Source organism: Lotus japonicus, unplaced genomic scaffold (assembly GCF_012489685.1).
Source record: "Lotus japonicus ecotype B-129 unplaced genomic scaffold, LjGifu_v1.2 AP027036.1".
NCBI lineage: Eukaryota > Viridiplantae > Streptophyta > Magnoliopsida > Fabales > Fabaceae > Lotus > Lotus japonicus.
In genome coordinates this window covers 121,785-133,965 of record NW_026645361.1, presented here as the reverse complement: position 1 = coordinate 133,965, position 12,181 = coordinate 121,785, and the positions used below count along the sequence as shown (strand labels likewise).

The window sequence follows — 12,181 nt, the reverse complement described above, 5'->3', positions numbered from 1 at the left end:
AGAATCAATTTTACCAAAAGGAATTGTGATAAATGTTGATTCAAAACACACAATATATGACTTATGGAATAGTGAAAAAGAGAGATTAAAACAATTTGTTTCACCAACCTCCTCATGGAAGACCCCAAGGTTCAGTCTGAAACACATCAAAATTTGGGATGATTTCAAAAGGAAGAGGCTGGCCAAAAACTCTTCTCTTCAGGTAGAAATCCACAAGAACCTCATCAGTGGGATCAAACTTATACCGGGTAGCAATCTAACACTTCCATCATCATCCTCATAAGTCATGAGGTTCTCCATTTCAAAATGAACAAGGGGCGTGTTTGAACTCTTAAGGGTGAATTATTGTGGAAAACTCATTTGGTTAGGATATCAATTTATAGCTAGTGTCATCACTTAAATTCTGCATTCAATTAAAAAAAAACATAATATCCTTATTTGAATAATATTATTATCCGCTATATTTTTGTGAATAATGTATATAATTCACAAAGAACAATAATAAAATAAATATCTGCATTCCATACTAAAAAATATTTTAATTTGTTGTTTATTATAGAACAAACGCCTTTAGGATATACATATATTAATAATTATATATAAATTTAATACTTTATTTTTATATAGAAAGAAAATTAATTCAATTTATATTTTATTTAAAACAATATAAATTATTTACTAATATATTTGTAGAGGTAGTATACCGTTTTTTAATATATAATATATACATTTAAAATAATGTATTATATACCTTTTATTGCAAGCTAATATCCGATTACATATATAATTTACAAGTTTTAATATTAAATGCTCATTATAAATAATATAACCTAATGTCCTGATTTAGATTAACATATTATGAGAAATTTATTAGTATATAATATATATATTTGCAATTAAAAAAATAACACTACAAGTTTTCATTCCATAGTATAAAATATTTTAATATTTACATTAATTTTTATATTCAGTTACTGTATCAATAATAGTCAATGATAAATGAAATGCCATAACGTAGTTATTTTCTATATTGAATTTATTAATCAATACTTTTTTGAACATCAATTTATTATTTATTAATCAATACTAAACACATTTATATTTAGATTCATGTGTTTATGCATTTCACTAAATATTCATATTTTATTTATTATCATATATAGTTAAAAAAAATTATTATCACATATATACTTGCATAAATAATCCATAGTAAAGAGAAGCATGAAAAGATGACAAAAGTTTAAGAGAAAAATCTACGTGTTAAGAAGTTAAATTAGTGAATTAATTATCAAATAATAAGAAAGTGTCAATACAAGTTAAAATAATAATAAAAATTGTTAAAATGGTGAAAAAAGAATTTAATTTAATATATATTAAGAAAGTGAATAAAAGCCATTAACTATCACAGAACTTGTAAAAAATATACGTGTTAAGTTAAATTAGTGAATGCATTATTAAATAATAAGAATAAAATAATTTAAAAAATTTTAAAAATTAAATTAAATATTAAGAAACTAAACAAAAAAACCATTGACTATCACACCGCTTGTCTATTTATAATTTTTTTTGTACTTGTTGTGGTACCTTAAGCCAGCTTAAGGTGTGGTACCCAAAATGAGTTCGTTCGATAATAAAGACTCAATATACCGATTCTAAGTTTCATTTTATTCTATCGTATTAATGCAGTGTTGCATTCTTAGGAACGTGAGATTTGCGAGTTATGTTTTCTGAGCTTTATTCATCCATCAACCATGGTCATTTTACGCGCATCTCCATCACCATTATTCGTTTCCACCACTCATTCATTTTTCACTAAAATATGAATTTCATAAGATAAAGTTTATTGATAAGTAAAGTAAAATCTAAAGATGTAGAATCTACCTTGAATAACATGATAATAATCTATTAAATTACTCAATACGGGTACCATACCCAAAAAAAAATTCAAGGTACCACAAGATTTACTTTTTTTTTTATATCGGAAAGATAAATTGCACTTTCTAGGCATTCATCCGTGAACCTCCCACACCTAACACACATGTCCCTTTTTTGCTTTAGAGGGTTGTGATTCCAATTTTAATTTCAAAACTCATTATTATGGATCATATCATGACTTTTATTACATTAAAAATTACTTATTCGTCAACTATAAAAGATGACACCGATAAAGAGCACATGAACAAATTTTGTTCAAGAAGATTTGCTGCCCTCACTTAAGGAGCGGGCCATTGGGGAAGGTTTCTGAGAAAATGTCACTCTCAACATTGAAATCAATGACTTCAGTACTCCCAGCATTGGAGCTTTCCTCATTACACCCTCTTGCATCTTTCACCTTCTTTTCATCCTTATTCTTCAAGATGCGGTAAACAGCCCAATTTGTCATCTGCATTTTGAGTAACAAAGTTTAGTGACCAATAATAAACAAGACAAAAGGAACCAACTTTGATAATGATATATCCTACCTACCAAGCAACCATTCCCACGATATTTTAAAATGCATTACTCTAAATTTCTGCTCAATTTTGGTGTAAAATAAAATGGTCTCTTTAAGAATTCGAGTTACGTCTAATTTTACTCCAAAAGATATTATATAGGTGAGGATTTATCTACCTTTATAAAAATTTATTTAGTTTATTGTGAAACAATAACCGTTAGTAAGTCACTAGAGGGTGCAATTTTTAACTTTTTGATGTACCTAAAAAAGTAAATCACTATTTTATTATTTACCTCAGATGGATGGGTTAGAAATTAACGCAAGACGAAACTCATGCATCATCCATTCGGTCCTCCTAACATAGACTCCTTCCACTTTTAAAAAATTCAGGGTATTCCTCTTCCCAATGACCTGATCATTTCGGAGGATAGGAATATATTTATCTTTTTCCATAACTCTCCACTGGCCACTCCCTGCAACTCTCATGTCAGTGTTTTTAAGATCACGACTCATGGTATTGTAGAAGAAGCACTTGCGTTCATTGAAAATCTTTCCATCTGCAAGCACAAATTAAATCCAAAAGCACCATCTTGGTTCAATTTCCAAATCGAAATTAAACAACACATAAACATTCGTGAGACTAGGAATTTTTGTTTTTTTGTTTTTTTATAGGACACAGTACACATTCTCGGAGTTAGATAAGGGCCGTAAAAAATTAAAGGGCTGATGGAATATAGTGAAAAATATGTTTCCATTTTACATATTATAAAATAAATAAATTTTAAATTGTTATAATTATTTCTATGCTAATAATTAAATATCAATAATTAAATTTGAGTAATGGAAACATATTTTTCACTATACTAGTAGGCAAAGAGTGCTTCCCTAGCAATCAAAAAATGTCGCCACCGTGTTAGAGATCTCATCGCCTATTAGGGATAATCTTTTGATTTTTCCTGAGGTTGAGGAGTTTGATGGCGTGTTGACAAAGCCAAGAAGGGATTTAATGATGAGTAAAAAGGGTGGGCCGTTATGTATAAGTGCTCAAATGAGGCGGGACCTCAAGGATTAATTAAGCCAGATCGAGTCTCGTAAAGTTGTTTAAGGGATTTGCGCTAGCGTTGGGATTTCAGTGGACTTCCTTTGTTTTTTCTCTTCGCTAGTTGGTTCAATATATATAATTTGGTTCGTTGCAAAAGATATGCTTAGGCACATCAAGATTTGTTTAAATTGGTGGTTATGAATGGTTGTGGTGGGAAGGATATGTATGGGTGGGTTTTATTCAGGTTTGGGTTGATTTTTTTATTTCAATTATTCCTGACTGAGGGTTCCACTAATTGTTTGGAAATTTCTGTCATGTTGAGACAGTTGTGGATGTATGCTGTATAGGTTTTTTGAGGTTTGGATCATGTTGGTGGGCGTCTTGGGAGTGTGGTATTCTTTTTCCATCATTAGGTTTTTATCCCACTGGGTTTTTTTCTAGTAAGGTTTTAACGAGGCTCATTCCCAAGCTATGTTTTGCAGTTCTCTAGCATGAGCCGAGTGTTCTCATGGTTAATTTCTTATATCATATATGTTTTTGTTGTCAAAAAAAAAATATTAAGAGTGTAGGTTTTTGCCAGCTTTATGTTGCTAGGTTACGGGCCCCCTAGGTTACTGTATTAATGTTTAGATGAGTTGTTTCTCAACACTTTATATATATATATATATATATATATATATGTGTGTGGTGTGTGTGTGTGTGTGTCATTCTGCTTTAAAAAGTCAAAAACAAAAGAACAAACAGCTCGGTCAGCCAACACCGACCAAAGAGACTCCAACAACCACGCAACCACCCAAAATATATAGAAAAACCCCAAAGAATATTACAAACTAGAACTACCCAAAAAAGAACTGAAAACCCGAACTAGCGAAGAGAAAAAACAAAGGAAGTCCACTGAAATCCAACGCTAGCGGCAAATCCCTTAAACAACTTTACGAGACTCGATCTGCTTAATTAATCCTTGAGGCCCCGCCTCATTTGAGCACTTATACATAACACCCACCCTTTTTACTCATCATTAAATCCCTTCTTGGCTTTGTCAACACGCCATCAAACTCCTCAACCTCGGGTAAAATCAAAAGATTATCCCTAATAGGCGATGAGATCTCTAACACGGTGGTGACATTTTTTGATTGCTAGGGAAGCACTCTTTGCCTGCTAGTAATTGTGGCGTTGATGAACCACCAATATTTCTTGGCATAAAACCCAGTGATCGTGTAAAAGCCGCACAAACAGCTTGTGACACCTAGGAAGGTGGCACTTGAGGGACTGCCAGGAAAGGATTTTGTTGCGGCTCTTGACCACCGGTAATTGTAACCAAACCGCCACTAAATTTCATTATTTTTGCAGAGTATATATGTATTTAAAAATAAAAAATGAACATTACAATTTTTCATTCTACTGTATAACTAATATTTTAAATATATTACATTAGTTTTGTAATAACTCCCAATATTAGTCAATATTAAATGAAATGCAAGATGTAATTATGCCAATAAATATTAACGGAGCATAATGTGTGGGATTGGAAATGTTAAAAAAATAGTTTAGGACCATTTTGCACATATCGCATTCGTGGGACCAAATGAGCTTTTAAGCCTTAAAATAAACAATAAGTTATTGGTCAATTACAAAAGATGACACCAATAAAGAGGACATGAACAATATTTTGTTCAAGAAGATTCATTGCCCTTACTTAAGGAATGGGTCATTGGGGAAGGTTCTTAAAAACTGTCACTCTCAACATTAAAATCAATGACTTCAACGCTACTAGTATTAGAGCTTTCGCCATTACAACCTCGTGCATTATTCGCCTTCTTTGCATCCTTATTTTTAAAGATGCAGTAAATAGCCCAGTTTGCCAGCTGCATTTTGAGTAACAAAGTTTAGTGGTTGATGATGAATAAGACAAGCGAAATAAATTTGATAATGATATATCCTACCTACCAACCAACCATTCTTCATGATAATTTAAAATGAATTACTCTAAATTGGTGCTCAACTCTGGTGTTAATTAAAATAGGCAGAATTCGAGATAACTCTAATTCTACTATTTAGTTGTATCTCTAATCAATGTGGAACCATAACCGTTAGTAAGTCACTATTTTATTCTTTACCTTAGATTGGTTAGCAATTGACGTAAGACACAACTCATGCATCTCCCATCTGGTCCTCCTAGCACATGCTCCTTGCATTTCCCAAAAATTCAGGGTGTTCCTCCTCCCAATCACTTGATTGTTTTGAGGGATAGACACATCTTCTCCTTTTTTCATTACTCTCCACTGGCCACTCCCAGCAACTCTTATGTCAATGTTCTCAAGATCACGTCCCATAGTGTTGTAGAAGAAGCACTTGCGTTCATTGAAAATCTTCCCATCTGCAAACACAAATGAAATCCAAAACACCATCTTATTGTAAATTTCCACCTGAAATTTAAAAATAGATAAACATTCATAGAACTTGGAAATTTTGATTTTCTTTGAACACAAAGCCCATTCTCTAGGTTAGAATAAGGGCCGTAAAATATTATAGGGCTCATGAAATAGTAAAATATATGGGTTACATTTTCAAATTATTGGAACTCACTTGAATTTCAATCAATTAAAAGAAACTATTAAAAAGAGAGTGTTGAAGTGAAAGTTGATAACAGTTCTCGACTTATGAAATAGTGAAAAGGAGATATTTTATTTTTTAGAAAAAAATGTTTCACCAACCTCCTCCTGAAAGGTCCCAAGGCTCATTTTGAAACACATCAAAATCTAGGATGATATAAAAAGGAAGAGGTTGAACAAAGACCCTCTGGCCTCTTCATGTGAAAATCCACAAGAACCTCAAAGTTGGATTAAATTTATAACCAAGTAGCAACCTAATATCCTCATTAACATAAGTCATAAGGTCCTCCATATCAAAGGATCAATGTCACACCAAGTGAAGAGGGACTTGTTTAAACTCTTACTGTGATGTTGAAAATCATGCGGTTTGTACACAATTTATAGATTGAAATGCAATGTCATCAATTTGGTGTGTAAGTGAGAGAGTTAAGATGAAAGAGAGAGAAAGTGATATATATATATAGAGAGAGAGAGGAGGAGGAGGAGGAGGAGGAGGAGGAGGAGGGATACGAAAAAGTGAATTCTTTCAAACAACAGGTAAGATCATGTACAAATTATCAAAGTGCCAAGCATTATCCGCCAAAAATCAAATGCACGACAATTTGTATCACTAACGTAGACGAAAAGGAACAATTAGTTTCACCAATATCCTCCCGGCAAGCCCCAAGGCTTAGTCAGAAACACATCAAAATCTGGGATGATTTGGAAGGGAAGAGGTTGAGCAAAAACCCTCCTCTTCAAGTAAAAATCCACACGAATCTCATCAGTAGGATCAAACATGTACCCAGGTAGCAATTGAACACTCCCATCCTCGTCTTCATAAGTCATGATCAGGTCCTCCATCTCAATGAACTTGAAGTGCACTTTTGAATGAACAAATGATGTAAACTGATGTGGTTGGAATGTGCAATTTATAGCTATAAAACATGTAGTATATAGCATCCCCAATTTTACTAATTTACTAACAGCAAATAAATTTAGAATGGAAATTTGACAACTTAACTATCGGGGAGAAAAATACCCACCATAAACTATTTTTAATTTTTTACCATACCCAAATTTTACCTTATTACAAAAACATTAAGTCTTTATTTTTAATATTAAAATATCACTTTGACTTCAATTATTAAATTATAATTTCCAAGTATCACGGTAATATTTTGAATGATATAAATAATTAGAAATTTTTTTATAAAATTTAATTTCTTATGATAAATTTCAAGAGTTTAATTTTGATGCACCGACGGTGTAAAGTTTTTTTACGCCGTCAACCAATCAAATTTCAAGGATGTGACATGTCAATTAAAGAAATTAAATGAAAAGAGAGATTTTCTCACATCCTTGAAATCTGATTGGTTGACGGTGTAAAAAAACTTTACACTGTCGGTGCAACAAACTTTTTCTCAAATTTCAATAATGCTCTATTTTAGTTAATTCTTATTAATGATATTTTTCGAGGGACCTTATTAAAGGTATTAATAATGATTGGTATTATTTTTTAAATGGTTAATTATTCAACGAAGTTTAATGCTTTTTTAATTTTTTTTTTCTCATTCGTGTATCATTTTATTTAATCTTGTCTTTTGTTTTCTTTATTTTCTCATATATGGCGAGTATGTGCGTGTGATTTCTGGAAATATAACAATTCGTTATATTTTTTATCTGTTAATCATCATATTCCAATTTGTTTTCTATTTTAGACAATCATTATTTGAAGTGTGGAACTGTTGGGATTTGACTCATTATATTTTGGGCTAAAATCTTTAGTTTATTAGGATTTGATTTAATGAGGATTGTAAAAGGTTTTAAGGGATTGTTATAGGATTTATTAGGATTTTATTGTAAAATAGAGATCAATAGAATCCACTATAAATAGGATAACAATGTAACCCTAAAAACACAAGAGACACAAGAGGCACTAGTGCAATTGAGAGAAATTGCAATTGCTGAGTGATTGTATTCAGGTTCGAATCAATAAACAGAACTATAGCTGCTCTATAGTCGCAGAGGTAGGCAATTTGGCCGAACTGCGTGAACAAAGCTTTGTGTGTTTCTCTCTACTATGATCTGTATTCGTGTTGTTGTTCTAACAATTGGTATCAGATGACGACTAACCCTGGAGGTGTGAAGTTTGAAGTGACGCGGTTCGATGGAAACGGCAATTTCGGACTATGGCAGAGGATGGTTGAGGATCTGTTGGCTCAGCAAAGTTTACAAAAGGCGTTGCGCGATGAGAAACCGGCGGACATCGCAACTGTTGATTTGAACGAGATGAAGGAGAAGGCTGCAGGTTTGATAAGACTTTGCGTTTCTGATGACGTGATGAATCATATCCTGGATCTCACAACTCCGAAGGATGTCTAGGATAAATTGGAAAGTCTGTACATGTCCAAGACACTCATGAACAAGTTGTTTGCGAAGCAGCGTCTCTACATCCTGAAGATGCAGGAAGGAGGCGATTTGCAGGCTCATGTCTACGCTTTCAACAACATCCTCGTCGATCTGACACAGCTTGGTGTGAAGGTAGACGATGAGGATAAGGCTATTATTTTGCTGTGCTCTTTACCAGGCTCTTATGATCACTTGGTGACCACTCTCACCTACGGGAAGGACTCAATCACGTTGGATTCTATTTCTTCTACACTTTTGCAACATGCACAACGTCGCTAGAGTGTTGAAGAAGGTGGAGGAAGTTCAGGTGAAGGTCTTTTTGTGAAGGGAGGTCAAGATCGCGGAAGAGGCAAGGGTAAAGCAGTGGATTCTGGAAAGAAGAAGAGATCCAAGTCCAAGGACAAAAAAACAGCAGAATGTTATAGTTGCAAGCAAATTGGGCATTGGAAGAGGGTCTGTCCAAACAGGCCAGGCAAGTCAAGCAACAACAACAGTTCAGCAAATGTAGTTCAGTCTGATGGTTCTTGCAGTGAGGAGGATTTGCTTTGTGTTTCATCTGTTAAGTGCACTGATGCATGGGTTCTTGATTCTGGATGCTCCTATCTTATGACGCCGCACCGGGAGTGGTTCAACTCATTTAAATCAGGTGATTTTGGTTATGTCTATTTAGGTGATGATAAACCTTGTATCATCAAGGGAATGGGACAAGTTAAAATTGCTTTGGATGATGGTGGCGTGCGCACGTTGAGTCAGGTGCGTTATGTTCCAGAGGTTACGAAGAACTTGATTTCTCTAGGAACTCTTCATGAGAATGGGTATTCATTCAAGTCTGAGGAAAATAGAGACATCTTAAGGGTTAGCAAGGGTGCAATGACAGTGATGAGAGCAAAGAGGACTGCAGGCAACATTTATAAGTTGTTGGGGGCCACAGTTATGGGTGATGTGGCATCTGTTGAAACTGATGATGATGCAACCAAACTGTGGCACATGCGCTTGGGTCATCTCAGTGAACGTGGGATGATGGAACTACATAAGAGGAATCTGCTGAAGGGTGTTCGCAGTTGCACAATTGGATTGTGCAAGTATTGTGTTCTTGGGAAACAGTGTAGAGTTCGTTTCAAGACCGGGCAGCACAAGACCAAGGGAATCTTAGACTATGTCCATTCTGATGTCTGGGGGCCTACAAAAGAGCCCTCCGTTGGAGGTTTCAGGTACTTTGTTACATTTACTGATGATTTTTCTCGTAAGGTCTGGGTTTATTTTCTGAAATATAAATCTGAAGTCTTTGCCAAGTTCAAATTGTGGAAGACAGAGGTTGAGAATCAGACAGGGAGAAAAATAAAGTATTTGCGGTCTGATAATGGAACTAAATACACTGACAAGAACTTCATGCGTTTCTGTGAGGAGAATGAAATTTAGAGACACTTTTCTGTGAGGAAGACACCACAGCAGAATGGTGTTGCAGAAAGAATGAACTGGACTCTAACAGATAAGGCAAGGTGCCTTCGGTTGAATGCTGGTCTTTCAAAAGGTTTCTGGGCAGCAGCAATCAATATGGCGTGCTATCTAGTCAACAGGTCACCACGAGCTTCTTTGGATGGAAAAGTTGCAGAAGAGGTGTGGACAGGTAACCCCATTGATCTCAGTAATTTGAGGATTTTTGGGTGTCCAGCATATGTGCATATTTCCATTGAGGATCGGTCTAAACTTGACCCAAAGTCAAAACAGTGCACCTTTATTGGCTATAATAAAGGTGTGAATGGGTACAAGTTGTGGGATCCAGTCAAGAAGAAGGTGGTTGTCAGCAGAGATGTTGTATTTGATGAGCAGTCAATGCTGAAACAGTCAGATGTGACAGTTGTGCTAGATACTGAGGTAGACAATTCCAGTCAGGACAAGATTCAGGTGGACATTGAGGAGACACCAGTGAGTCCTAGGCAGATTGTAGCCCAACAGCAGAGTGAACCAGGCTCAGATTCAGGTGGAGTACAAGACTATACACTTGTGCGTGATAGGGAGCCCCGTTGTATTACACCTCCAGTGAGATATGGGTTTGAAGACTTAGCAGCATATGCCCTTCTTACCAGCTCAGGAGACCCCTCTACTTATCATAAGGCTATGACTAGCCAGGAGAAAGATAAGTGGATGGGTGCAATGGTGGAGGAGATGGAGTCCTTGAAAAAGAATGAGACATGGGATCTTGTTCAGTTGCCACATGGAAAGAGAGCTATTGGTTGCAAATGCCGTCTTCTGAATTTCCTCAGTCTTGACTCTGATTTGATGATAACCCGACTTCAGGTCGATCTTCGAGAATATTGTAGCTCCTCGCAGTTGATCCATCAAATCATCAATCCTAGGTAACGGATACCTATTCTTGACGGTTACCTTGTTCAATTGTCGGTAGTCGACACATAATCTCGACTTCCCTTCCTTCTTCTTCACCAATAAGACCGGCGCTCCCCAAGGTGAAACGCTTGGTCGTATGAATCCCTTCGACAGAAGATCTTCGAGTTGGGACTTCAATTCCACTAGCTCCGCAGGTGCCATACGATATGGTGCAATCGAAATCGGCCCTGTTCCCGGTACGATGTCTATAGCAAACTCAATGTCGCGTACAGGCGGCAATCCAGGTACATCGCCAGGAAAAACATCTGTGAATTCTTTCACCACTGGAATACTATCAACTCCCGGATTCCCTTTACTCTCCAAGCTCAGCAGAACGGAATACTCTTGAGATCCCTCGTTCAAAGAGACGCCAATGTGATTGGCAGATAGATACCCGGAAAGATCCGAATCAGGAAATACCACTGTCTTTCGGTTGCAGTCCAAAAGACAATGATAGCGGGACAACCAATCCATTCCTAGGATAATGTCTAGGTTCTTAAGAGTTAGGCATACTAGGTTAGCTTTGTAGATCCTATTGTTATATGTTATCGAACAATACATGCATGCTGAATTAGCAAGTAGAGTCTTGGCAGGAGTAGTAACTATCAGATCGAAGCTCAAAGCAGTAATAGGAAGTTTTAATCTGATCGCGCATTCCCTAGAGATAAATGAATGCGTTGCACCGGAATCAAAAAGTACGGATAGGAGGTTACCGTCAATCTCGCAGTCGCCTCTAATCAGTCCATCGACCCCCTCAGCATCTTCACCATCCATGGTGTAGAATCTCGCCTTTGCAGCAGGACGCTTCCCTCGCGCAGTGTTGACGGTTGGTTCCGCCTTTGGTACCTTGCACTGTGCCGCAGTATGCCCCAGTTTGTTACAGTTATAGCATTGCGGTCTCGTGTCGGGACAATCACGAGCATAATGCCCTGGCTTCCCACACTTGAAGCAAGTCAGTTCCCGGTTCTGAGTCTGACCTCCTGAACCACCAGCAGCACCCACCATGGGCCTGTAAGATCCCGAAGCCGCTCCTCTACCAACAGGACGCTGATACGGCCTCCTATTTTGAAACCTTCCTCTGTTCTGAAAGTTCTGAGAGCTCGACCTCATCGGCCCTCCAGTTCCAGCCCGGTTTAGCCTCCGGTTCTTCATCAGCTCCACTTCCGTGGCTTTCTCCACCAATGATTGGAATCGCATGATTCCCAGTGGCCTTACTGAGTCCTCAATATCCGGCCTCAGTCCATTAACGAAACGCTTGCACATGTAGCGCTCGTTCACGTGATCATGAAAGAATTGGAAATGCTTCGCCAAAGACTC

General features: G+C 36.4%; 1 protein-coding gene across 1 annotated transcript; it reads right to left on the bottom strand.

The window, feature by feature from the left end:
• Positions 1–2,209: 2,209 nt before the first annotated feature.
• Positions 2,210–6,931, bottom strand: LOC130727276 (NAC domain-containing protein 83-like). Its single transcript, XM_057578382.1, has 5 exons — positions 6,818–6,931; positions 5,594–5,902; positions 5,209–5,341; positions 2,846–2,991; positions 2,210–2,383 (listed from the first exon to the last, which is right to left on the bottom strand). The coding sequence occupies exons 1-5, from the start codon at positions 6,929–6,931 to the stop codon at positions 2,210–2,212; spliced, it is 876 nt and encodes a 291-aa protein (XP_057434365.1).
• Positions 6,932–12,181: the final 5,250 nt, after the last annotated feature.